Genomic DNA, 27,930 nt, shown 5'->3' with positions numbered 1-27,930 from the left:
TGAGGGCCCCGAGGACCGCTAGGCCCGAAGACGGACCGTCCGAGGCGCAATGCCCCTAGCTTAGGAGGCTTCTAATCGCCTTGTTTTACATTTGAGGCTCCTGGAGACCCAAAACGGCGAATATGGCCCGGAGATTAGCGCCCGGGCTAGAACTGCGATGTCTCACGTCTGCATTGTTGCAAAACAAAACAACAGAACGCCAAGGCCCGTTCCGATCCCTGACTGAGGGACTTTGCTAAGTTTGCCTCTGAGGCCGGGCCGTGTGCCAGGGGAGACAGAGGGCACTGGATCAACCAGGCGCATCTTCCTGGCAGCTCATTTTACTCGGATTATCCGAATAGGAGGAGGGGGATTCAATAACTGGGCAAGGGAGTTACTTTAAACATGATTTACAAATTAATAACAGAATAACATGCACGACGAGCATTGTGTTTGGGATAAAACATGAAACTTGAAAGAAATGTGCTTCTGGTGGGGCCCTTGGGGCTTCATTTCCTGATCGGCTGTCCCGTCCCAGTTCATTCTGCGGACGCAGGGGAAAGGGTGGAAAGTCCAGCTCTCGGGGGTGATGCTCTCCCCATTTTACCAGGAGGAAGGCGAGCCAAGCCAATCAGCGGGCGGCGCCCAAGGTCACGGCACAAGCAGCGTGCGCAGGCCCAGCAGCGCCACCAGCAGGAGCGCAAGGCGGGGCGCGGGCGCGACGCCGGGGGCGCGCAGGCAGGCGGCATACCCGTCGAAGGCCACTTCGCGCAGCGCGCACACGTGCTCAGCTTGGCAAGCCTCGTCGCAGGCCAGCGTGTCGTAACTGACCGAGTTGTAGACGTAGTAGCGCTGCAGCGCGCCCTGGTCGCTGGCGATGCGGCCCAGCGCGGCGTGCATAGAGCGGGCGCCTGCGTCGGGCACGCCGTAGGCCTTGGTCACCTGGTACTCGAGCTCCCAGCGCGGCGCCCCCTGCGCGTTCGCCTGGCTCAGGTTCAAGAAGTAGGTCACCATGTCCTGCAGAGGGGGCGCGCGAGGCGGGCCGGCTGTGAGCAGGTGTCCGCTTCCGCCCCCGATCCTCCACCTTGCATTTGCCCCCAGATTCTAATAGCTGTAATCCTGACCGCTCTTAGTTATTGAGCATTTACTAGTTGCCGGGTATGCTGGGCAGACATCCTCTGATTGAATATGATGAGGTAACTGCTTATTTTCCCCATTTCACAGATGAGGAAACTGAGTCCTAAAGAGGTTAATTCACTTGGCCAGGGTCCCACAGGTGGCTGAGGCAGGATTGGAACCCAGCTTGTTTACCCCATAGCCTGTGCATTTTCTGTTCCAGCAAGCTCCCGGGTACCCAGAAGATTGTCAGTAAATATTTGCAAAAAGACTGGATAAAACGCAATATAAAAGCAGTGGGGTGGAGTGCCTGGCTGAGAGAGCTAGCTTATAGAATTGTGCTTTGAAGGGGGCTTGGGCTACACCCAAGACCCCGAGTACTCAGGTGCATTTTCAGGACTAGAATCTGGAAGGGTTTATCTGTGCAACGCTTTCCACCTAAATTTGCAGATCTGCTTTAGGTCAGGAGAGCTGGGCTAAGAGGAGCTGCCATGGATGGATGGCAATTTCTTGCTACGCACCTTACATTATTTCATTTAGTCTTCCCCGAACCCTGTGGTCTGAGTGCCCATGTGGACAATGGACCACACTCTTAAAAATCCTCAGACCTCTTCTCCATATACATTCACTCTAGAGTCGAGGACCCAGGTTAACTCATGCAGTCCCTGGTTTTAAATGTCCTTTCTCAACACCCAGATTAAATCTCTGTACCCACCTCTTTCTGGAATTCCAACTTGAATACCCAGCTGCCTCTTCCCTCGGCATTTTCACCTGGATGCCACTTAGACATCCCAAAGTTAACAGGAAAGCCAGGCTTCTGGTCTTCCTCCAAAATATGTTTCTCCTGCAGTGAGCCCATTTCGGTAAATGGCAGCCTCATCCTTCCAGGTGCTCTGGCCAAAGCCTTGGAGCCCTCGTTGCCTCCTCACGTTCTCTTCCACCCTTCATCCAATCCACCAGCAAATCCTGTCTGCTGTGCCTTCAAAATACATCCAGGATCTGGCTCTCCTCACCACCCACGGGTGCCACCCTGGCCCACACCACCATCAGGTGGCTGTGGTCACCTCCTAACTGATCCCCCTGTGTCTGCCCTTGCCCCCTACAGCCTGTTCTCCACCCAGCAGAATGGTGGTTTTCTAAAATTCCAGAGTCATCCTCATGGCCTACATTACCTGACGCCCCATCCGCTCGCGACCTCCGCCATGGCCTCGTGGGCCTCCGTGCTCCTCCCCTAACACACCAAGCACATTCCCACCCTGGGCCCCTGGCGTGCACTTCCTGCCCCTTCCGCAGACGCTCCCACGGCTCACTCCCTGAAGTTACTCAGAATTCAAATGTCACCCTATCAGTGACACTTCCCTGCCCCACCTAACACCACACACATATACACGTACCCCGTAAGTATCACCACCTGCCTCCTCACCCTGTTTTCATTTCTCCTTAGCACTTATTTCATGCCACACTTAACTTTATGTGTTTGTTTATTGTCTGTCAGCTCCAGGAGAGCGGTGACTTTTGTTCGCGTATGTATCTCCTGAGCTTAGCACGGGGCCTGGCACATGGCAGAGGCTTAACACGTTTTTGTTGAATACATTAAGGAATAATATTTCTTTGTCATCTCAGTAATCACAAGCACATCCCAGGAGGTGTGGGATTTTGCTCATAGCTGCAGCGTAGCCAGTGTAGAGAAGACCTGGCAGTGGGCCTGAGGTCACACTGTGATAGACCTTGAATACCAGGCCAAGGAGAGTCACACTGTGAGAGACCTTGAATACCAGGCCAAAGAGATCCAACTTATCTTGGGAGCACTGGGGAGCCACTGAAGGTTTTTGAGCAGGAAAGAGACAAGAAATGCTTTAGAAAGATTAATCCCCTCCTTAGCTGTACCAGATGAGCTCCAGCAGGGCAGTGCTGGAGGCGGGGAGAACAAGTAGGAGGCCTTGACAATGATCCAGGGCAAAGGGCAATTTGGAGAATTGACCTGACTTGGTGGCAGGATTTGGAGGTAGAGCCAGGGTTCTTCTGATCCTGAGCTCTAAAAGGGTGGAAGTAACTTGACCTTCCTGAGTCTCAGTGGTCAGTAGAGCGTGGATCAGCTAGGGAAGGCAGTGGTGTTATCAGGTCCCTCCTCCCTCCTCCCCTGGCCCCAGCAGACCCAAGGCTCCTGACCTGCAGGCTCAGTGTGGCTCGGTCGTATTCAAACATCCGGATGGCTGGATTGTTGGCTCCGTTGACCACTCCAGGTAACGTGGTTTTCCATGGGGTGACCCCAGGTGTAAGGAACATGACACTGATGGGGGCACCTTTCAAGAGAGAGTGGAGCTGAGAGGCTGGCGAGGGAAAGAGGGCGTTGGTCTGGCCATGGCCCTCCAGGTTGGGTACCTGCATCATCATAGAACATCCGAAAGCTGTCAGTGTGGTGGTGCCCGAAGAACTGCCCTGCGATGACTCGATGATGCTTCCGGACCACTTTAAGGTACTCCTGGTTGGGGCCCTCCCGGAACCACGCTTTGTTCCGCGTCTTCTCAAAGAACCCCGGGGGCACGTGGCCGATAATGTACACCTACGAGGAAGGGGTGCCCAGCAGGGGCTCAGAGACCCCTTCCACAACTCTTCATCTCTACCTCTCACAACCTGCCCGTCTCCCCAGAGGCAAGCAGATGGGCTCAAAGGTACCTCCTCCCCCATCCCTCTCCCAGGTGATCTGGCATCTCCCTGTACCCAGAAATGAATGTGTCACATGCTTCCCTCCCGCTGTGCCTTTACCCATCCTATGCCTGCCACCTGGAGCGCCCTTCTCGTTTTCACTTCTGTAAATGCTACTCATGCTTCAAAACCCAGCTCAAAGGATACGTCCTCCTGAAATGTTTCTGATCCTTCGGAGACAAGGCTTCTCTTCTTGGAGAGCTCAGGCACTGTACCCAAACCTTCCTTGCATGGTTGTGTAGCATATGCTGTGTGGTAATGTGTGTTCACGTCTTACATTCCTCGAGTCTCTCAGCTAACAATGCCTGGGCCCTTGGTCCCCGTTGCAAGAGGTAGAATGGGGGACGGGGGCAGTGGTAGGAAGGGCAGTTAAGAGCATGAGCTTTGGAGCCAAGCTGCAGCTGGACACCAGCTGTGTGTCACCTCTCTGAGCTTCAGTTTTCTCATCGGGAAGGACACCTAACTGGTGGAGATATGAGAGTTAAATGAGATCATCCATGTAAAGCACTTAGCAACGTATCTGATGCATAGTGAGGGCAAAAGCACTGGCCATGAGATCCTGCTGGGATGCGCTGGTCAGAGCAGGGACTCAGGCAAATGAGACACAGGGTCAGTCATCGGGGACCTGCTAGCCCAGCAGACTAGATGGACACACCTCAAGGGCAGGGCATCCCCTTGAGGTCTAGCCCACAGTGCGGCTGCAGCTGTGCTGGCCTTGGATTCTGGAGACTGGGGTTCTAGTCCAGGCCCACCACTTATTGTGGGCCTCGAGACTGTCACTGCCCACCAGGAGCCTCACATCTGCAATGGACTCCAGGGTCCCAGCCTCACGGGCTGTTGTGAGGATGGAAGCAGCCCCCTCAGGTGCCGAGATGAAAGACCCTCTGTGATGTGGGCATCTCAAGTGAGTGGGTGAGTCTGTGCCAAAGTAGGGGACTTGTATGGGAAGAGACCCCAGGGAGGGAAGAGGACGAGTGGGGAGCCCTTACCATTTCCCCAGCTTGGGACGCATTGGTCAGCACATCGTCCAGCCACTGGAACTGCTGGCCAGGGTCGGCCATGCCGGCCGTCTGCTCGTTGTTGCTATAGTACAGATTGGTGTTGAGGACCACGATTCGCCCAGCCGCGCTTGGCCCCGGCAGTTTCTCAGAATAGAAGGCACCTAGGACATCACAGCCAGGGGGAATCTGAAGGGGTCTCCAGCCTCCGAACAGACACACCTCTGTCCCCCTCCACTTCACTCCCCCCCTCCTCCTTCCCTTGCCTCCTCCCTTCCCATCTTTCTCATAGGAGTGGCACTGTGGGTAAGACCAAAGGCTCTGGAGCCAGGCTGCCTGGGTTCAAGTCCTGGCTCTATCACTTCCTAGCTGTGCAACTTGGGAAAGTTCCTTAACCTCTCTATGCCTCAGTTTCCTCCTCCGTATAATAGGCATAACATAGAGGTGTGTTTGCCCCTCCAGATCCACTGTCAACCCTTCTCCACTCAGCTCTCTGCCCCAGGAGCTGTGGGTTAAACCTATGGGCTTCTGTGCTGTGAGCTTCTGGTTGGGTTTGACCAAGGGGGAGCCCCAACAGCAAGGGACTGAGGAAAGGAAGGAGAGGAGGTCAGGTCACTTTGGGACACTGTGTCTCCAAACCAGTGATTCTCAACCTGGTTATTTTGTCCCCAAGGGAACACTTGGCAACATCCAGAGACATTTTTGGTTTTCACACCTGGAGGTGTTACTAGCAGCTAGTGGATAGAGGCCAGGGGTGCTGCTAAGCCCCCTACACTGTACAGGACAGCCCCCCAACAAAGAATTATCCAGCCCCAAATGTCAACAGTGGCAAGGTTGAGAAACCTGGCCTGAACTGAAGGCCACTGCCCCTACCTAGGATGGTTGTAAGGAGTCTAGCAGTGTGCTGAGGGCAGTTCCGGGCACACAGGAAATGCTCAGTGAATATTCTTTTATGATCCTCACTAGTGCTGTGGAGTTAAGAACATGGGCATTGGAATCAGCCCTGGATCCTACTCCCAAGTCTGCCTCCTCTAAGCTGGGTGACCTTGGCCAAGTGACTTGGTATGTTCAAGCCTCAGTCTCCTTATCTGTAAAATGGGGATAAAATCAGTCCCTATTTCATGGGGATGTTGTGAAGATAAGATTAGATCAGACCTTGGCATAAAGTGCTCCTTACAGTAGCAAATGGTGTTAGTACCTTCTTTGAAGAGAGCGATGGATTCGTTACTGAGCCAGGGTCGCCACAGCTCTGCTACCCGATTGTAGATATTGTTGCTTCCGGCCGGGAACTGGTTTTTGGGGTGAAAGTCATGATTTCCCAAAGCCGCATAGACTTTAGTATCTGGGAGGAAAAAGAAAAATATAAGAATATATATGCAAAAGTGCTTAGTGGAGTTAGTTTCAGCCACTGGCTATCAGAGCTAATAAGGAAGAGCTGTAGCACAGATAAGGAAAAATACAGAGCCGAGCAGAAAACCACATGATAGAATCTGGCAGAACTTGGCTCAGATCTGGGAAGGAAGAGCAGTGAGTTCTCTAACTCCATTCCCAGCAGAAAGTTCCGTGGTCAGAAATGAAGCATGAGATGAGGAGGAGAAAGCTGGATCCAAATAACCTTCAGGTCCATGATCAGCCACTTGGTCATTTAGTGTGCCTTGTTCTTGTCAAGTCCAGATCCATCTTACTGTCAGGGAAGGGGTCTGCTGCACCCTGGAAGGCCTGGGGAGTTTCACTCATTCATGAATCAACAAATATTTATTGAGCACCTAGTACATGCAAACGTGTAGACCTGGGCCCCCAGGCCCAGGCCCAGAGGCCTGGCAGTGCAATAGGGTTGATAGGCATTGAGTAATGGCTGTCACAAAAAGGGAAAAGCCACTTGCTGTGGGAGTGTATAACAGGGGTGGGAGTGGGGGTCAGGGGAGCCTCCCTGAGGATGTGGCCTGTGAATGAACCCAGGAGGGAGAGGGGAGCCTGTCAGACTCATTTCTTCCTTGTGAGTAGCCTCACTCCTGCTTTCATTTTACATCTGTGTCTGGCATGTAGTCGTTGCTCAATAAATATTTGATAGTAAACAAAAACTCCTCTGAGCTCAAGGCAGGGCCTCGCCCTTATATGAGCTTGGCTTACCCCAGGGAGTGAACTTGAACCAATGAGGAAGCCTGGCGCCTCCAATTCCTAGTTGAAAAAATGATTCTAACAAACCCTTTACCCTGTATTGCCTACAAGATCTGGAAATGCTAAGCTCTGCCAAAGGAGGAGGCCGTAGAATTCCCGTGAGGAATTATTCACAAAGCCAGAAGTCATGGCTGTGACTGCCTGAAAGAAAACCTCACCTCTCTAACACAGATGGAGGCAGCCATGAGAATTCATTTAAGGACTTCCCTGGTGGCGCAGTGGTTAAGAATCCGCCTGCCAATGTAGGGGACATGGGTTCGAGCCCTTGTCTGGGAAGATCCCACATGCCGCGGAGCAACTAAGCCCGTGCACCACAACTACTGAGCCTGCGCTCTAGAGCCCGCAAGCCACAACTGCTGAGCCTGTGTGCCACAACCACTGAAGCCCGCACGCCTAGAGCCTGCGCTCTGCAACAAGAGAAGCCACCGCAATGAGAAGCCTGCGCACTGCCACGAGCCCCACCCCCTCACTGCAACTAGAGAAAGCCTGCGCGCAGCAAAGACCCAATGCAGCCAAAAATAAATAAATAAACAACAGAATTAAATACAGCTCTGATATTTATTAAAAAAAAAAAAAAAGAATTCATTTAAGAGAAAACACAAATCCCTGGCATCCCAAAGGCAGATGAGAAGGGAGGTTATCTCTCCCGGTTTATAAGCAGATAAGGTGGGGGGTTGCCCAGAGACATAGGAGAAGCCATTTTTGGCCTAAGCCATTTTGGGATCTGAGCCTGGCTACAATGATCTTAAGGGAACAAAAGAACAAACTACTGTTATCAGGCAAGAGAAGTAACAAGGGCAAAGATAATAAATCAGTTGTAAAGACTCCCAGTTCTGTTTCAATGGTACAGCTTAGCCTGAAGCACTGTCTTGGGCTGTTTGGCAGAATTTAAACCCCCTTGACCGTGAGATCAACTGGAACCTAAGGAATGATGATGCTGACCTTTGCTGGCCCTTGTGACTTGAATCAACTAAAGCTTGGACTCTGTCAACCTTTGCCCCAATTCTAAGTTGCTTTCTCCTGCTCAAGCCCCTTCATGAATATGCATATATCCTTAGCTTAAAGCTTCCCCAGTTTTGCTGTTGAAGGACACACTGATTTGGAAAGATCCCTGGTTTTCTCCTTACTTGTTGCAAGTAATCAATCCTTCCTTCTCCTGATCTTTGGCTTGGTTGTGTCTTTTGGCTTGACACCCACCAAGAGGCAAACCCAGGTTTGGGGTAACAGGTTTTTGCCACTTCTATGTGTCGGACACTGTTAGAAGATCCTTACAAGCCTAAGCTCCATGAGGGCACGACCTGGCATCTTGTTCACGGCCACATCCCCTACCCCTAGCGTGGTGTCTCACCCGTAGAGGACACTCAAATATTTGTTGACTGACTAAATGAATGTATGGATTACCTTATTTAATCCTCATAACAACCCTTTGGGCAGGTACCATTATTTTCCTCATTTTGCATAGGGAGAACACTGAGTGTCCAGAGGATGGCCCAGCTAGAGCGTGGCAGGACCTGAATTGGGACCTGGATCAGTTTGCCTTGCACACCTGCGTTTACCATCGGTGGAGAGACAGGGACCAGTGTTCACAGTGACTCTGGTGGGGGGGACACGTGGCAGGAAGAACTCATGACATGGAACCAAAATCTCAAATTTCAGTCCCTTCCTCTTCTCCAACAAGTTGCTTCAGCTTATTTATCTCTATGATGGGGAGTGTTCTGCTTGACCTGTGCTGCTACCATTCTCAAATAAGATAATGCCTCATTTCACCTCTTCCAATGTGTTCATATTTTAACATCTCTATAAGTGGGATGTGTCTTACCATTGAGGCCATGAGAAAGTTCTGTGTCATACTTTAATGGACAGCAATTTTTTTTCTTTTTTTTCTTTTGGCCACGCCATGCAACTTAAAGGATCTTAGTTCCCCAACCAGGGATTGAACCCGCACCCCCTGCAGTAAAAGGGCTGAGTCCTAACCACTGGACCACCAGGGAATTTCCTGGAGAGCGTTTTTTTTCTTAGCGATACATAAAATAATGAAACATCTTACAGCCAATGGTATCTTGGATTTAGGAAATTCAATAAATGTGCAAGCGTGTTATAAACTGTAAAATCTTATTTACACTTGTATGTTAAGTCATAGTAGTAAAGCATTTTCTTATCCATCATTTCACTTTTATTCCTGAAGCCCCATGTGGAGCAGAGAAAAGAGTGCTCAGTGTCGGATCTGAGTTTGAATCCCTCCCTAGGAACTGACTAGCTTTGAGCCATAGGTTCCTTATCTATACACTGGGGATAATAATACCTATTGTTGCCATGGGGGAGAGTGTCCTGGTTTGAACGTAGTAGCGACTTCTGCTGGGAGATGAACTAGCCCAAGCATATCTGGGTTGGGTCGGGTTGGGCTGAGTTACATAGACTAAAGGCATCAAGGCAACTTCTTTGCACACACTGATTTACGTTGAGGGAAGGGGGTGTCAGAAATCAGGTTGCCTCGGGGACAGATGTGGGATGGTAACAGCAGCAGCTTCGGGGGGGGCCCTCCTGGAGTGGCAGTAGGAGTGATAGGTAAGAGATGTCCTCAAACCAGGATCTGCGTCCTCAACCTTGCCTGTTTCCTAGACCCCAAGGCTCACATTTGTCATCAGTAAAAACGTGAGACAGCTCCACTCTCCATGAGTCTCCCGAGTCCCCTTCCTGACAGTGAATGAGCTGAGGCGTCTAATATTCTTCGAGGAGTGCCTGACACGTAGCCCTTGATACATGGATACATACAGCTGTTCTTGCCACTGCTATTACTTGTTTTTATTATCATTATTTCATATCTGGGTCCTGGGGACCCATGACCAAGACCTTTAGAGGAAGCAGCTGTGCTGGAAGCCAAAGGAGATTGGGGGATGGGGGGGTCCTAGGGGGTCTGCTTTCACAGGTGTCCAGCTGGCGGGCTGAAAGCCTGATTCAGCCCCCAGGACCTTGTGTTTGGCACAGCCTGATTAAAGCCATTTTCAAGGGCCGTTAGATGGAGCACCCAGGCTACATTCTCCCTGTCAAGTCCCGTGGGGTTGCTATCATAATCACTCACGGTCCTGGCCTGCTCTCCCAGGCTCTGAAGGCCTCGGATTGCACCACGAAACAGCACTTTGGCTGGAAATCAGCATCTCCCCAAAGTCCCGGCAGCTGGGACGGTTTAAAGGCAGTAGATGGCAATTCCAGAGCCACAGCAGGACGCAAGGGCTGTGTGCGAGCCCACGTGAGACTCACCCAGGGAAGATGCCCAGATATAACAGTAAATGCCTTGAGAAGGGGCTGTGAGTCTGGTGTTAAACTGTCAGGACAGAAGCCAGTGAAATGTCAGGCATTTCCATTATTAAAAAAGAAACAACAGGTCCAAAATGGAGTTACTTGTGCTAAGTCCCAGGTCAGCAAATCAAGTTAGGTATTAACCAAGTTCATACCTAACCTAACTGAAGTTTCAGCCTCTCCCAAGAATGTGACCTTTAAACAGTCAATCTGGAATTACCTGGTCAGCACTAGTGAGGAAATCTGCCTGATAGACACCACCCCTTCCCGTAAATGGAGGTAACCTTGCCTGAAACAATCCACTTTTTGCTAGAATCTTCCTTTTTCCACCGCCTTCCGTTTATAAAACCTTCCATTCGTACAACTCCTTGGAGTGCCTTTCTTTTTTTTCTTTTTGGCCGCACTGAACAGGATGCAGAATCTTAGTTCCCCGACCAGGGATCGAGCCCGCGCCCCATGCAGTGGGAGGGCAGAGTCTTAACCACTGGACCACCAGGGAAGTTCCTGGAGCTCCTTTCTATTTGCTAGATGGGATGTTGCCTGATTCGTGAATTGTTGAATACAGCCAAATAGATCTTCAGATTTACTCAGTTGAATTTGGTTTTTTAACACCATTAACAGGATTCTATGTGTATCCACAGGCTGACAAACTCTCATGTTCCTTACAGGGTTGTTGGAAGGTAAGACACAATCGCTGTGAAGTACCTGGCCCGGGTCTTGGCCAGCAGCCATCGTTGTCCACGGGTGAAGGTCGTTCCTCTGCATCTTGCTGCTGTTGTCGTCCCACTGTGCCAGGCACCGCCTGGGCATCAGGGAGTGCTGTGGGGACCTGGGGCACAGTCTTACCTGGAAAGGCCTCTCTGATGAGCTCGGTCAGGTTCTCCACAATTTGCAGCACGGCCGCCTCTCCCAGGTTCTCGTTGGGCACGTGGGGCGTGTCATCACTGCAAAACACCGCCGGGCAGCTCGGGAAGTGGCACAAGGAAAAGAAGGGACGGCTCTACCACAAGAAAAGAGACTGCAGAACTGAGCCTCAGACAGCTACTGAAGGGGAATGACCAGGCTGGAGTTGGGAGTCACGTGGGACAAAGTCCAAACCCAGGCTCTGTCATTGACCGGCCGTGAGTCACTGGGCTGTTTGTTTAACCTCTCTGAGCTTCTATTAGCTCATCTATAAAATAGGGACAATAATGGTATCTACACACAGAGTATTTATGGGACTTCAATAAAGGGGGAAAAATATATATATATAATGTAGTAGCTGCTAGGTTGCAGTTAATATGGTCTTGAGAGGGAAGCTCTGGGTTTCCAGTCTCATCTGCAAGCCCCTGGGGAGCTTGGGATGAAGAAGCCATGTCTGAGTTCTGAGTTTCCCCAAAGGTTCTAAGGAGTTTGGAGCTGGCTTCAGAATATAGAATTCAGATCTACTCTGGTAGGTCGAGGACCTACCCCAGGACCATTTAGTCCCCCACATTTGACAGACCTAAATTCCTGGATCCGCCTTAGAAAGATGCAGCAAGGTGGGGGAAGAAGTGGGCAAGGAGGTTTGCGGGGTGCTCACAACTAAAGCCTGAGGACTCTGCTGGACCGACGGGGCGAGGCAGCTGCTGCCCAGAGACTCCCCAGGGAAGTTAATTAGCTGAATCGCCCTGAGACCGCTACTGGCAGCCCACACTGGCTCACTTTGTGCTGGGTACTTTCTGTGTATTGTACCCTTATCCACTGATTTGTTCATCATAATAACCCTACAACATAGGTTCTATTGTTAGTGCCATTTGACAGGTAAAGGAACCAAGGCACAGAAAGGTGAAGGATCCTGCCTAATGTATGCACCTTGACAGTGGTGGAGTCAGAGTTTGAACGAGTCAGCCTGGCTCCAGAGTCTATGCTCACATCCATTACATCCTACTGTGATTCTGATACCCTCATTAGGGCAGTAAGAGGGGCCTTTTAGCCCTGTCCTCCCTGGGGACAGGCCAGGAATACGAAGATAGAACAAAATCCCTTTTTTTTCTTTCTAGTTTGGAGCATTTAATTCTGTGTGATAGAAAACACAACCAATTTCTACAGGTTATCCCTCAGGGGATTGCAAAAACACATCCAATTTCTATAGGTTATCCCCCAAGGAACTGCAATTCTCCCGGAGAGGTCCAATTTCTCAGAAATTGAAGAACTATGAAGGGTCCTAGAGGTCATCTTGTCCAATGCCATACACCTCTGCAAGTCCCAGAGATTTCCCAGAAAAATCATGTTTCTGTTAAAGGGTCATGAATTTCCCAGAGGGATCAAATCTTTTAGAATGTTACGCATTTCTCCAAGGGCCCCTCCTCAGACAGCAGGAGGCCAGGGTCGTGGCCTAAATCTCACTCTCTCCTTAGATGGATTCCTGAGCCCAGGGAAGCCAGAGCTGCCCAGGCCCCTGCTGAGACACTGTCACATTTCTTAAGTGTCCAGCCTTGCCCCTCCCGCTGCTGACCACATAGTCCATCTGAGGGTCATTCCGATCGCTCCCATGTCACACTGAGGGGCAGCTGGGGACGCCGTGGGTTTGATCCCGCCTTCCCTACAGAAGTGTCCATAGAGGCTGGAGGAGGACACAAGCAGCCCGAGCTCCTGCCAGCACTCCTCACCTGCTCCCTGGTTCACCGCTTCCTGCGGGAAGTCCTCCGCAATCCCGCCAGAGGGAGTCAGGTGCCCTGTGAAGCTCCCCCATCCACCCAGTGACCCTCTCTCCTCGCTGGGATATAATGGTCAGTGGCCTTGTCTGTGTCGCCCGAGAGACCACGAGCTCCCTGAAGGAGGGTCCAGGTCCCTATCACCTCTGTTCCCCCGTCTCCTGGGGGTGAGCACAAGACAGGCTGACCTACCAAGGGAGGGAGGGAAGGAACGAATGAGTGAAGGAAGGACCTCGAGTGCTGAGGGAACTCAGAGGACTTCCAGCAGCATCCATGGATGAGCAGCAGGAATGGCCTCTCTGTGGCTGAGCTGAAATCACCCCTCAAGCTCCCTCCACACAGAGTAGGGCTCTGACCAGTGAGGATCCCCAGGGCCAGGGCAGCCGGGGGTGGCCTGCAGCTGACCAGGACACTTGGTCCCAATGCTGGCTCACCTTCAGCCCTCCTACATTCTCCCCTCCCTGTATTTGGATCTCTGGGGCTTGCAGTCCCCAAACCCTGCTGGGAGTGGCACCAGTGTTCAGCGACCCCCACGCCCACCCCCAACTTAAAATCCGGGAGTTCCCCACATGCCCAGACATGCCATGACCGTGTCCCCAGCCTCAGTGAGAGCCATATTCTGCTGAGGCCGTAAGACACAAGATCAAGGGCACAGACCCTGGAATCAGCCAGGCCCAGGCTCCCCTGGACAAGCTTTGAGCTTCAGGTTCATCCTTTCTGCAACAGGGCTGGTGAGGACTGAGGGAGATGGTGTGGGGAAGGTGCCAGGCAGGCTTGGGGCACAGGTGGTGGCCCAGGGAAGGGTAGCTGTGGTGATGGCTCTCACCCAGTCCAGAGGATGAAATCTGGCTCTGGCTCGATCTCCTTCATGGCGTAGATAGAGGAGTTGATGAGGATCCAGGGAGAATCACAGAGGTAGTTGCCCCAGGGGCCCGCACTGGGCACCGGCTGGGAGCCAGCGGATGGGCACACCTGGAGGGGGTCTTCAGACACCTTGTAGTCCGGGTCAAGGTGCAGGTCAGAGACGTGCCAGAACTTCCCTGCAGAGGCAAGGAGTCCCTGCTCAGTGCAGGTCTCTCACTGAGTCTGGATGTGGAGGGAGTCAAGGGAACCCTGGGCTGGGGGAAGGGAGCTTGCACAGGTAAAAGGAAGTTTTCTCCGAACCCAGGGCCTGGTTTTGCCCAGGGAGGCACTGAGCAGAGCAGAAGACAGGCTTGGTTCTGTCCCTGACCTCTGACCTTTGACAAGCCCCTTTCTATCTCCCCACCTCAGTCTCCCCAGCAGCAGCATGAGAGATGGACTGCGTGACCCTCAAGAATTCTTTGGGGGACTTCCCTGGTGGCACAGTGGTTAAGAATCCGCCTGCCAATGCAGGGGACACGGGTTCAAGCTCTGGCCCGGGAAGATCCCGCATGCTGCAGACCAACTAAGCCCACGTGCCACAACTACTGAAGCCTGCGCACCTAGAGCCTGTGCTCCACAACAAGAGAAGCCACCAAAATGAGAAGCCCGCACACCGCAAGGAAGAGTAGCCCTTGCTCTCCGCAAGTAGAGAAAGCCCGCGCGCAGCAACGAAGACCCAACGCTGCCAAAAATAAATAAATAAATATTTTTTTAAAAAAAAGAAACGCTTTGGGAGTTCTAAGCAGAGTGCTTGTTTTAAAGCAAAGGTGGGTTAAGCGCCCAGGCTCTGGAGCCACATATTAGCTGTGTGACCATGGGCAAGTTGCTTCACCTCTCTGAGACCATAACTAGAGCCAAATCTTTTCAGCAGGGAAATACATACAAAAATCTGACCTGGGAGAAGGCTGACACATCACATGCATTGTAAGATCTTGCTGATCAGTACCAGCAAAAACCTGGGGAATATGTGTGGAAATGGAGTTTACAAGTACGAGGCCGGAAAATAAGGAACATAACTGCAGATTGGGTTGAGTTTCTTATTGTGGGTACACTTGTTAGTGACTCTGGATGTGGGGTAAAATGCCAAAAATCTCTTGGTGTAATACAGAGAACGGAATCCAAAGAAACTGGCCACATGGATTGGCTTTATCATCTGCACTGAGCACAAGACCTGGTGTAGGTGGTTTCGATGATGCTTATTGAAGGAGGGTGTTGAACAGGTTTGGTCTCTGTCCTAAATCCTATTTCTGGCTAAAGCAGGGGTGAGGCCTGGAATTTCCTCACTCTCCACCATTGCTGTCACTTCCTCCTCCACTTCCTGTGTCGCTCAGACTCAGAGCCAACAGTCAACACCCACCCCATCCCAGGAAAATGGGCCTGGGCCTGGGGGTCCCGCTTTTGTTGCTTTCAGGGTTGGATTAGTCAGTCTCCCACTCCCTCAAGCCGTCCCTCCCCCCCGTCCCCGCCACAGGACCGTCAGTGGGGCTCTAAGGCCTGAAGGTAAAGTCTGGACCCTGATCTCACTCCTTGACTTTTCCTCCAGATGCTTCTGAACTTCTGCCCACCTCTCCTGATCTAAACCTCAACTCAGGAAAGGATCAAAAACTTGTTCATGGGACTTCCCTGGTGGCACTGTGGTTAAGAATCTGCCTGCCAATGCAGGGGACGCGGGTTTGAGCCCTGGTGCAGGAAGATCCCACATGCCACAGAGCAACTAAGCCCGTGCACCACAACTACTGAGCCCGAGCGCCACAACTACTGAAGCCCACGTGCCAAGAGCCCATGCTCCACAACAAGAGAAACCACCACAATGAGAAGCCCATGCACTGCTACAAAGAGCAGCCCCTGCTTGCCGCAACTAGAGAGAGCCCATGTGCAGCAACGAAGACCCAACGCAGCCAAAATTAAATAAATAAATAAATTTATTTTAAAAAAAACAAAAAACAAAGGTACGCACTAAGTTGCAAATGACTGATTAAGCAAATCATGGTCCCTCCCAAGGTCATTATATAGTCATCCTCACTACAGCCCTGAAGGGATTGACCTCACTTTGCAGATAAGGAAACTAAGGTTCAGAGGTCAACATGCCTGAGATATCATGGTAAATGGTGGGGGTCCTTTGGCTCCCTATCCTCTCCCAGGAAGATGTGATTGCTAAGGGGGTAAAACCAGTGCCTTTTATTTTAACTATGTCTTTTTGTAGATAGTCTATGCCTGCATTTTAATTTTTTACCCAAACTGAAAGTCTTTGTTTATAATGGCGGGAATTTAAACTTTTCACACAAATTGTGATCACTAATATATTTGAAATTACTTCTACAGGGGCAAAATCCTAAGCCAGAGGAAAGAAAATAACCTCCCCATTTCAACTAGTTAATGGGTAGAGTTGGTGGACTTTCCCAAGCCTCTGCCAGAGGCGATGAGTGGGTCACACCTGCTTCTAAGCCTGAGGCCAGGCGAGGTTGGCTGTGGAAGCGAGAGACCCTTTGCCCTTTTCTCTGGCACGTGGGTCCCTTGCCTTCTCTGCAGACCATGCAGAGACCATTCCCCTGCCTCAAGCCAGCTCTTTCTCAACTAACCACAAACATGGAGCAATTCTGCCCCTTTGACATCAGCCCTCAAAGTACTCAAAGGTTATTTCTCCACTTCAGAAACTCCTTGCCTGAGGCTGTCAGCTGTTGGTTTGTCTCTTCCTGCAAGCTCCCGACTAGTCAGCCGTAGAACTAAAACTCCTTGCAGCCTCCCTCACACTTCCTAGGACCTCTGAGTGCGTGCATGCATGTATGTGTATGTGTGTGTTCATATGTGTGTATGTGCTTTTTGTGTGTGTATGTATATGCGTGTGCATGGGTGCGTGCATGCGTGCCCACGTCCTCAAAGGCCTGACTTCAGGAGAGGCCAGGACAGTGGAAAGAATGGCAGAGAGAGGGACTTCCCTGGTGGCGCAGTGGTTAAGAATCCACCTGTTCTTCCTTCTTGGCTCTCACAGCATTTGGCCCATTCCCTCTCATAGTAGCCATCACACTGTTTGCCTGTCACTTTCCCCCATAAGCCCCTTCAGCTTTGCACAGTGCCTGGTGGGCAGCAGGTGCTCAGTCAATGTTTAATTTATTGAACTGAATAAAGATGACAAAAGATTAAATATGTTAAGTACTCATTACAAGTAAAAGAGCATTGTGGAAGGTCATCAGTGAATCCCATGCAGTCAAGAGACTCATTCATTCAACAAACGTTCATTAGGACTTCCCTGGTAGCACAGTGGTTAAGAAGCCGCCTGCCAGTGCAGGGGCCACGGGTTCGAGCCCTGGTCCGGGAAGATCCCACATGCCGTGGAGCAACTAAGCCCGCGTGCCACAGCTACTGAGCCTGCGCTCTAGAGCCTGCGAGCCACAACTACTGAGCCCACATGCCACAACTACTGAAGCCCACGCGCCTAGAGCCCATGCTCCACAGCAAGAGAAGCCACCACAATGAGAGGCCTGTGCACCGCAACAGAGTAGCCCCCGCTCGCCGCAATTAAAAAGAAAGCCCGCACGCAAGCCATAAATAAATTAATTAATTAAAAAGAAAAAGAAAAAGAATGGCAGAGAGAGCCAGAGATCTAGGCAGGGGCTCCACCTCAGGCTGCAGTGTCCTCATTGTGGTGTCTGATCACAGATCCCTCCTCTGCTGCTTTGCCCAACCCCACCCACCCGCTCTCCTCACAGGGCCTCTTTTCTGGCTCCTCTGCCACCTTCCCCAGTCCTCCCCAGGTCATCGCACGGCTGCTTTCTCCTCTTCATTCAGGCCTCAGCTCGAAGGTCACCTCCTCAGAGAAGCCCCCCCTGACTACCTTTGCTCAAGTTCCACTTCCTCCCACCCCTCTGGTCACTAGCTATGTGACTCCCCCAGTTTTATTTTCTTCAGAGCACTCTCACACATGAACTTATCTTGTTGGCTTGCTTGTCAGCCATCTTCCCCTTCTTTAGTGTCAGTCCCATGAGGGCATAAAGCCTGTCTTGTTCATCCCTGTGTCCTCAGCACCCAGAACAGTGCCTGGGATGTGGAAGATGCCCATATAGTTGATGAATGAGCAAGGCTGTGGGGAGGATGATTGGACTGGTAAGCACTCAAAGAATGTTAGCCAGGTGCCCTTCACATGCTCATCTCATTTCATCCTTGCAACCATTCTGTGAGGTGGGATTCTTATGCCCATTTCACAGATGAGGAAACTGAGGCTCGAACCCAACCTCTCTGACTGCAAAGCTGAGACACAATGTTGACTCAGAGCCCCCAGAAGGCTTTTATAATACATCTATGTTACCCATAAAAGATGGGAGCCACAGGCTTCTATGGAGTTGGTCACAGAATGTGAGGAGTTAAGCTCTAATTATCATGTCATGGAAAAAAGGATGGGCACCTCCTGGAGAGGGAGACAGGTTATTGGGTTTCTAATCCAGGCTCTCTGGGCAAGCCAGCTGGCCTGAGGGTGTTTGACGTCTGCCCTGCTTGTTGTGAGCATCAAATAAGACAGTGAACAAGAAAGAGCTAGTCCAGAAGACTCTCAACACACCACTGTCCCTGGCAATTACCTGCGGGGCCAGGAGTGAGACTGGGAGGGTGTGGGGAGTTGGGCACTTTAACACTTTATCCTTTGGACCAGAGCTTCTCAAACATTACCACGCAGTTGCCTCACCTGGGGAATCTCATGAAAATTAAGATGCTTTCTATATTCATACTGCTTGGATATTTTACAGTAAGAAAGTATTCATATAATCTTTGAGTTTTAAGAAAAGGTATACCAATCTTAGCTGTCATTGTTATTCATTAATTATTAAGACTATGAATAAATTTAGCATCAAATCCAGTAAGAAGTTGAGGGCACAGACCTGGGTTGGAATTCCAGCTCCAGTGCCCACTAGCTGGGTGAACTTACTCTGTGCCTGTTTCCTCATCTGTAAAATGGGGACAACAGCGCCCCCCAGCTTTTATGGTTATTGTGAGGTTTAAAATGAGAGAATATGCATAAGCGCTCAGCAAAGCCAAGCAGCAGTTACTTTGAATTTGGTCCCTGGGGTGTCCTGAAATTCCCCTTTTGCCATGGAAGGGAGAAGGGACCAGGGGAGTGGCTGTGTCCTTCCCCTGCCTGCCCCAGCGTCCCCTCAGCTGCTGTCCTCTGCAGGAAAGTGCAGGTCTGGGGCCAGGACATTTGAAACAGAACAATGTGAAAACAGATCCTGTGCCCTCCTGGCTGGTCCTCCTTGAGCGGAGGACCAGTGGCACAGCACACCCTCTAGTTTTAATTCTGAGAGCTCAGCTCTGCTCCCTGTGCCTGGGCAGGCAAAAGTCTCCTGGCCCTCCTCCTTCTTCACCAAAGGAGTCATCAGGCCCACCTTGTACACTGGGGACAACAGATACAGGGCCCAGGGCCTAATAGTTTTGTAAGACTCATGGAAATGTCTGAGGCCTGAAAAAGAGTGCATTGCTTCCCAAGTTCAGAAAAAAACAAAAAAAAACTATGGTAGCGAAACCAACAATCCATTTCAAATGCAATATTAAAAATGTCATTAAAAATCATATATATATATAAAATCATAGATAATGTGAGATACTTTTACAATGATTCATGATGGGGTGGAGGAGACTTGCAAAAATCATTCCTAAAGTCTAATAAGGTCTTTTTTTTTAATTAATTAATTAATTTTTGACTGCATTGGGTCTTCGTTGCTGCACACAGGCTTTCTCTAGTTATGGTGAGTGGGGGCTACTCTTCGTTGCATTGTGCAGGTTTCTCATTGCAGTGACTTCTCTTGTTGCAGAGAATGGGCTCTAGGCTCGCGGGCTCAGTAGTTGTGACTTGCCGGCTCTAGAATCCCCACGGTTTTATGCAAAACAGGGTTGACTGCTATCTGATTTGGTGTCTCAAAGTTCTGCACTCCAGGAAGAGACTCGGATTCTGAAAAATCTTACAGGTGCTGTGGAATTCTTTTTAAATTAATTCCATTTTTAGATTATAGACGTATACCTTCCCGAAAGTTTGGAGAAAAGAGAAAAAATAAATAGTACCTATAAAACCCACCATCCCAAGAGGACCCATCAAAGGGCATGACGGATAAAGTGGCTGAGTACAAACTTGGTCTTGCCACTTCTCAGCTGTGGGATCTTGGGCGGGTGTTGTGTCCCCTGAGTCTCATTTTCCTCATCTGCAAAATGGATATAATGGTAATAGTATCTACTTTACAGGGACTATAAAAATCAAAGGAGGTTTTTTCACTTCATTTTTCAAATAGGTTTTAAAAGGACAACATATGTCAAGCACCAAGCACAAGCATGGCATATCATAAGTGCTCAGAAAATAAATGTTAGCACTTCTTGGCTATTTTCCTTACTGTTGTTTGTGTGATTTTATTTATTTTTTAAAAATTATTTATTTATTTGGTTGCACTGGGTCTTAGTTGCGGCTCACTGGCTCCTTAGTTGCAGCATGTGGGCTCCTTAGTTGTGGCACACAGGCTCCTTAGTTGTGGCATGTGAATTCTTAGTTGCGGCATGTGGGGTCTAGTTCCCTGACCAGGGATCGAACCTGGGCCCCCTGAATTGGGAGCACAGAGCCTTATCTACTGTGCCACCAGGGAAGTCCCTCTTTGTGTGTTTTTATATAACATTATTTTATAAACAGATTGAAGATGTACAGCCGGGGTTCATGTCCAGACTCAGACACTTAACTAGCTGTGTGACCTTGAGAGAGTTATTTAACTTCTCTAAGGCTCAGTTTCCTTGCTGATACTCCCTACTTCACAAGGCTGTTGTGAGGATATCATGTAAAAATTTTAGCAGTGCCTGCCACATAGTAAGTACTTAATAAATGTTACTTAATATTTTCAATATATGGTATTATCTTAAAACTTTTCTGTCTGGTGGTTTTACCATAATCTATTCAGCTATTCTATTGCTGTTAGCATTTTCCATTATTATAAACAACACTGCAATAAACATCTTAGTGCTTTGGTTGCAGGGGAGATTCTTTTTAACCACTAAGACCCTGGGCTTGAGAAGGGGGTGCCTGCTGGCATTTGGATTTCTAAGAAAACATATTTAAAAGTGAAACAGTGAGGGGGTGGAGATACTTTCAATCATTCCTAAGTCTCCAGTCAGACTGGCAGGGCCCTGAGTCCCCCAGAGGGGAACAGGGTCTCTGTGTCCAAGTAGATGGAGGACGGCCACTCTTGACCTTCTCCCAAGCAGTCACCCTCCCAGGGAATGACACATCCTCTCAGGGCATGTCCCCAATCAAACCGCCCTCTCCTCCTCCCACATCTCAGCAAATGACAACCTCGTCCTGCCGGCTGCTGATACAAAAACCTTGGAGTCACCTCTGAGTCTTCCTTCTCTCACACCCTCCGTCAGCAAGTCTTTTTTTTTTTTTTAATTTTATTTATTTTTGGCTGCGTTGGTTCTTCATTGCTACACACAGGCTTTCTCTAGTTGTGGCGACTGGGGGCTACTCTTTGTTGCAGTGCCCGGGCTTCTCATGTTGCAGAGCATGGGCTCAAGGCACGCAGGCTTCAGTAGTTGTGGCACATGGGCTCAGTAGCTGTGGCTTGCAGGCGCTAGAGCACAGGTTCAGTAGTTGTGGCTCATGGGCTAGTTGCTCCGCGGCATGTGGGATCTTCCTGGACCGGGGCTGGAACCCGTGTCCCCGGCATTGGCAGGTGGATTCTTAACCACTGCGCCACCAGGAAAGTCCTGTCAGCAAGTCTTGTCCTGAGTCAGACCATCTCCCAGCAACCCTCCTCTCCCTGGGTGATGGCAGTAGCCTCGTCACTGGTTTTGCTCTTTCTCCTTTACCAGGATGAGCAGTCATCCCAGTTTGCCCAGGACTGAGGGACTGCCAAGGCCGCCCAACTTTAAGTGCTAAAACCAGGAAAGTCTCAGGCAAACTGAGATCACTTGCTCACCCCACCTTTACCCCATCACAGGCGCTTCTCTGTACAACAGCCCAAGTGTCCTTTTAAACTTACACAACTCAGATCACACCACAGCTCTGTCCCAAACCCTCTAAGGATATCCCATTTCACTCTGAGTTCTTAAAATTGTCTACAGGTTTGTACATGAGCTGCCACCAGCCCTACCCCCACCCCTGTAACCCCTGACATCCCTCCCCACACCCTCCCCATCCTCTCTGCTCCAGCCAGCTGGCCTCAGGCTCTCTCTTACACACATCGCCTGTGCGTCCTGCTCAGGGCCTGTGCACTTTCCGTCCTATCCTGCTGGAATGTTCTTCTCCTGGACGTCCACGTGGCTCTCTCTTTTGCTGCCTTAAATCTCTGATCAAATGTCACTTTATTCGACAGCTCTTCTCTGGCTATCCCTTAAGTATCTCCCCCCGCCATCCCCTCCACTCCTTTATTCTGCTTTATTATTCTCCATAACACTTGTTATTTCCTGGAATGTGTATTTCTTTGTTCATGTGTCTTTCAGAGGTTTCTCCGGAGGTGAAGGAATGCTTCACCAGGTCTGGGACTTTTGTTTATTTCTGCCACGTCCCTGGTTCCTAGAATAGTGCATGACATATTTTTTGGTTTAAAATCATTCTTTTATTGCCCAGGACATTCTTTTTCTTGTGTCTTGATTTATTGTTGTTTGCTTCTTTGTTTTGTTTTCTTTTTTTTTTGTTTGTTTTCTTTTTTAATAACTATAAATTCAAGCTTAGGAAAGCTTGTCTTTGTCTTGAAAAACAACAAATTTTTTGTTTTTTTTTTTAATTTATTATTTATTTATTGGCTGCGTCAGGTCTTAGTTGAGGCATGCGGGATCTTTGGTTGCGGCGCACAGGTTTCTCTCTAGTTGTGGCATGCAGTTTTTTCTTTCTCTAGGTGTGGCAGGCAGGCTCCAGGGCACATGGGCTCTGTAGTTTGCGGCACACGGGCTTCTGTAGTTGAGGCGTGGGAGCTCAGTAGTTGTGGCACACGGGTTTAGTTGCCCTGCAACATGTGGGATCTTAGTTCCCTGACCAGGGATCAAACCTGCATTCCCTGCATTGGAAGGCGGATTCTTTACCACTGGACCACCAGGGAAGTCCCAAACAATGAAGTTTTTATATCATTTGCTAACCTGATCTCGTTATTTTTTGTTTTTAACATCTTTATTGGCATATAATTGCTTTACAATGTTGTGTTAGTTGCTGCTGTATAACAAAGTGAATCAGCTATATGTGTACATATATCTCCATACCCCCTCCCTCTTGCGTCTCCCTCCCACCCTCCTTATCCCACCCTTCTAGGTGGTCACAAAGCACAGAGCTGATCTCCCTGTGCTATGCGGCTGCTTCCCACTAGCTATCTATTTTACATTTGGTAGTGTATATATGTCCATGCCACTCTGTCACTTCATCCCAGCTTACCTTTCCCCCTCCCCATGTCCACAAGTCCATTCTCTACATCTGCATCCTTATTCCAGTCCTGCTCCTAGGTTCTTCAGAACCTCTTTTTTTTTTTAGATTCCATATATATGTGTTAGCATACGGTATTTGTTTTTCTCCTTCTGACTTACTTCACTCTGTATGATAGTCTCTAGGTCCATCCACCTCACCACAAATAACTCAATTTTGTTTCTTTTCATGGCTGAGTAATATTCCATTGTATATATGTGCCACATCTTCTTTATCCATTCATCTGTTGATGGATTCTTAGGTTGCTTCTACAACCTGGCTATTGTAAGTAGTGCTGCAATGAACATTGTGGTACCTGTCTCTCTCTTTTTTTTTTTTTGCAGTACGCGGCCCTCTCACTATTGTGGCCTCTCCCTTTGTGGAGCACAGGCTCCAGACACACAGGCCCAGCGGCCATGGCCCACGGGCCCAGCTGCTCCGCAGCACGTGGGATCCTCCCGGACCGGGGCACGAACCCGCATCCCCTGCATCGGCAGGTGGACCCCCAACCACTGCGCCACCAGGGAAGCCCCAATCTCTTTTTGAATTATGGTTTTCTCAGGATATATGCCCAGTAGTGGGATTGCTGGGTCTTATGGTAGTTCTATTTTTAGTTTTTTGAGGAACCTCCATACTGTTCTCCATAGTGGCTGTATTAATTTACTTCCCCACCAACAGTGCAAGAGGGTTCACTTTTCTCCACACCTTCTCCAGCATTTGTTGTTTGTAGATTTTTTGATGATGCCCATTCTGACCAGTGTGAGTTGATACGTCACTGTGGTTTTTTTTTGCCATGGCTCACGGGCCCAGCCGCTCTGTGGCATGTGGGATCTTCCCAGACCGGGGCATGAACCTGTTTCCCCTGCATCGGCAGGCAGACTCTCAGCCACTGCGCCACCAGGGAAGCCCCCGTCACTGTGGTTTTGACTTGCATTTCTCTAATGATTAGTGATGTTGAGCATACTTTCATGTGTTTGTTGGCAACCTGTATATCTTCTTTGGAGAAATGTCTATTTAGGTCTTCTGCCCATTTTTGGATTGGGTTGTTTGTTCTTTGAATATTGAGCTGCATGAGCTGCTTGTATATTTTGGAGATTAATCCTTAGTCAGTTCCTTTGTTTGCAAATATTTTCTCCCATTCTGAGGGTTGTCTTTTCGGCTTGTTTATGGTTTCCTATGCTGTGCAAAAGCTTTTAATTTCATTAGGTCCCATTTGTTTATTTTTGTTTTTATTTTCATTTCTCAAGGAGGGGAGTCAAAAAGGATCTTGCTGTGATTTATGTCATAGAGTGTTCTGCCTATGTTTTCCTCTAAGAATTTTATAGTGTCTGGCCTTACATTTAGGTCTTTAATCCATTTTCAGTTTACTTTTGTGTATGGTGTTAGGGAGTGTTCTAATTTCACTTTTACATGAAGCAGTCCACTTTTCCCATCACCACTTATTGAAGAGGCTGTCTTTTCTCCATCGTATATTCTTGCCTCTTTTGTCAAAGATAAGGTGACCATATGTGTGCGGGTTTAACTCTGGGCTTTCTATCCTGTTCCATTGATCTATATTTCTGTTTTTGTGCCAGTACCATACTGTCTTGATCACTGTAGCTTTGTAGTATGGTCTCAAGTCAGGGAGTCTGATTCCTCCAGCTCCGTTTTTCTTTCTCAAGATTGCTTTGGCTATTTGGGATCTTTTGTGTTTCCATACAAATTGTGACATTTTTTGTTCTAGTTCTGTGAAAAATGCCATTGGTAGTTTGATAGTGATTGCATTGAATCTGTAAATTGCTTTGGGTAGTATAGTCATTTTCACCATGTTGATTCTTCCAGTCCAAGAACATGGTATATCTCTCCATCTGTTTGTATCATCTTTAATTTCTTTCATCAGTATCTTATAGTTTTCTGCATACAGGTCTTTTGTCTCCTTGAGTAAGTTTATTCCTAGGTATTTTATTCTTTTTGTTGCAATGGTAAATGGGAGTGTTTCCTTAATTTCTTTTTCAGATTTTTCATCACTAGTATATAGGAATGCAAGAGATTGTGCATTAATTTTGTATCCTGCTACTTTACCAACTTCATTGATTAGCTCTAATAGTTTTCTTGTAGCATATTTAGGATTCTCTATGTATAGTATCATGTCATCTGCAAACACTGACAGTTTTACTTCTTCTTTTCGGATTTGGATTCCTTTTATTTCTTTTTCTTCTCTGATTGCTGTGGCTAAAAATTCCAAACTATGTTGAATAATAGTGGTGAGAGTGGGCAACCTTGTCTTGTTCCTGATTTTAGAGGAAATGGTTTCAGTTTTTCACCATTGAGAAGGATGTTGGATGTGGGTTTGTCATATATGACCTTTATTATGTTGAGGTAAGTTCCCTCTATCCTACCTTCTGGAGGGTTTTTAATCATAAATAGGTGTTGAATTTTGTCGAAAGCTTTTTCTGCATCTATTCAGATGATCATATGGTTTTTCTCCTTCAGTTTGTTAATATGGTTTATCACATTGATTGTTTTGCGTATATTGAAGAATCCTTGCCTCCCTGGGATAAATCCCACTTGATCATGGTGTATGATCCTTTTAATGTGCTGTTGGATTCTGTTTGCTAGTATTTTGTTGAGGATTTTTGCATCTATGTTCATCAGTGATACTGCCCTGTAGTTTTCTTTTTTGTGTGGCATCTTTGTCTGTTTTTGGTAACAGGGTGATGGTGGCCTCATAGAATGAGTTTGGGAGTGTTTCTCCCTCTGCTATATTTTGGAAGAGTTTGAGAAGGATAGGTGTTAGCTCTTCTCTAAATGTTTGATGGAATTCGCCTGTGAAGCCATCTGGTCCTGGGCTTTTGTTTGTTGGAAGATTTTTAATCACAGTTTCAATTTCAGTGCTTGTGATTGGTATTTTTATATTTTCTATTTCTTCCTGGTTCAGTCTTGGAAGGTTGTGTTTTTCTAAGAATTTGTCCATTTCTTCCAGGTTGTCCATTTTATTGACATATAGTTGCTTGTGGTAATCTCTCATGATCCTTTGTATTTCTGCAGTGTCAGTTGTTACTTCTCCTTTTTCATTTCTAATTCTATTGATTTGAGTCTTCTCCTTTTTTTCCTTGATGAGTCTGGCTAACTGATTTTGTTTTAAGAGAGAGATAGGAGTTATCTTGCAAGGGTTAACTTTATACCATGAATGATGTAGGTCAAAGTCTGGTGGTACTAAGACCTACATTGTTGCCAAAATTATAATCTGCTGGTGGCATTTGCAGAAAAGAAGCCCTTGCAAATTTCTAAACAAGAGTAAACTCTGTTAGGAAATTCTAAAGTGTTTTACAGGTCAAAAAGGGAATGAGGGGACTTCCCTGGTGGTGCAGTGGTTAAGACTCTGCATTCCCAATGCAGGGGGCCTGGGGTTCGACCCCTGGTCAGAGAACTAGATCCCACATGCATGCTGCAACTAAGAGTTCACATGCCACAACTAAGGAGCCAGCATGCTGCACCTAAGGAAGCCTGCGAGCTGCAACTAAGGAGCCCACCTGCCACAACTAAGACCCAGCATAAATAAATAAATAAATTTTATTTTTTAAAAAAAGGGAATGAGGTTAGTAGAATGCCTCAACAGAGTTAGAATAAAATACTAGATTTGAGAGCTACTCAACCAATATTTTTTGAATGAATTCTTGAATCTTCCTGCCACCTTCTACCTCTACCAGCTGGCTGGCTTTTACATACCCACACCTCTGAACAATGTCAATGTCCCTCCTGTGGACAGCTGTCACCTCCACTTAAAATCTCAGGCTCAAACAGCACCTCCACCACCCACTAACTCTCTCACCCAGCCTCCCCAGCCTAGCTCCCTGCCTTTTAGTTTTATCAGCATTTTCAGCTTTCTGTGAGCAGTTTCCAGCAGCCCTAGACCCTGAGTTCATAGTACCAAACAGAGAGATCACAGGCATACTCAGTGCCTACCTTGTCCAGCCTTGGTGACTCCCCAGTGGGCCAGGAAAATCAGCAGCTCGGGCAGCCTCATCCTGGGGGCTCGCCTCATGGGAGCCATCAGGTTCTCCCGGAGCAAGTGTTCAAGCCACAGGCTTCCCAACTAGGTGTTGGTGGTCACGTGCCAGAGCAGAATTCCTGTCCTGTTGCTGAGTGTCCCAGACACTGGAGGCCTTTGGCTCCTCTAGCTTTTCTTCCTTTGCCCGTCAGGGTGTGAGCAGGGTTTGCCCAAGGAGCTGTACCTGCCAGGACTTTGGACTCTCAAGTAGGAAGCAGCACCAGTCCTGCCAGTTCCTCAAAGAATGTTGGTACAGCCAGCAACTGGATTCTCCAAGAGACTCACTCAACCCCAGTCAATGACAGGCAAATAACTACTTTTGAAACTTTCATGTTGCCCCACCCCAGCAGAACAAACATACCGTATAAAATGTCAGGCATTTGCCATCAAAGGAACGTAACTGCTTGTTGGAGATCGAGATGCTTGACCACAAATGAATCAAGACTAAGAGTCATCTGCTCATTTATGCTGGAAACCATGTCCCATGGAGATAGAGGGGACCCCAGGCCACCCTGCCCTCAAGAGGGAGAATTAAGCCACTGGACTGCCGTTCATTGTGTTAGGTGGCTTGACAAGCCCAGAGGAGGGATCTAACCCACTGAGGAAAGTGGGAGGAGGTGACGCAGGCTTCATCTCTTC

The 27,930-nt window shown here is 48.7% G+C and overlaps 1 protein-coding gene across 2 annotated transcripts; it reads right to left on the bottom strand.

The window, feature by feature from the left end:
- Positions 1 to 373: 373 nt before the first annotated feature.
- On the bottom strand, positions 374 to 27,340 carry SMPDL3B (sphingomyelin phosphodiesterase acid like 3B). 2 transcript variants are annotated; one of them, XM_032615404.1, is made up of 8 exons: positions 27,207 to 27,340; positions 13,776 to 13,989; positions 11,121 to 11,218; positions 5,998 to 6,141; positions 4,791 to 4,963; positions 3,478 to 3,658; positions 3,265 to 3,398; positions 374 to 996 (listed from the first exon to the last, which is right to left on the bottom strand). In XM_032615404.1, the coding sequence occupies exons 1-8, from the start codon at positions 27,292 to 27,294 to the stop codon at positions 631 to 633; spliced, it is 1,398 nt and encodes a 465-aa protein (XP_032471295.1). In that variant the 5' UTR covers positions 27,295 to 27,340; the 3' UTR covers positions 374 to 630. The 2 variants fall into 2 exon arrangements, with proteins under 2 accessions (XP_032471295.1, XP_032471207.1); XM_032615316.1 differs by lacking the exons at positions 11,121 to 11,218; positions 13,776 to 13,989; positions 27,207 to 27,340 and adding an exon at positions 10,057 to 10,133.
- Positions 27,341 to 27,930: the final 590 nt, after the last annotated feature.

This window comes from Phocoena sinus, chromosome 1, assembly GCF_008692025.1.
Source record: "Phocoena sinus isolate mPhoSin1 chromosome 1, mPhoSin1.pri, whole genome shotgun sequence".
Classification (NCBI taxonomy): Eukaryota; Metazoa; Chordata; class Mammalia; order Artiodactyla; family Phocoenidae; genus Phocoena; species Phocoena sinus.
This window is presented reverse-complemented; position numbering and strand designations above follow the sequence as displayed.

What these genes read in the sequence shown, in the direction of transcription:
- SMPDL3B (XM_032615404.1), bottom strand. Translation starts at nt 27,294, where the DNA reads ATGGCTCCCATGAGGCGAGCCCCCAGGATGAGGCTGCCCGAGCTGCTG. An exon ending in CATCGCTCTCTTCAAAGAAG is followed by an intron (nt 4,964 to 5,997) that starts GTACTAACACCA and finishes GTGATGTCCTAG; the next exon opens with GTGCCTTCTATTCTGAGAAA. An exon ending in GATGTTCTATGATGATGCAG is followed by an intron (nt 3,399 to 3,477) that starts GTACCCAACCTG and finishes CTCTCTTGAAAG; the next exon opens with GTGCCCCCATCAGTGTCATG.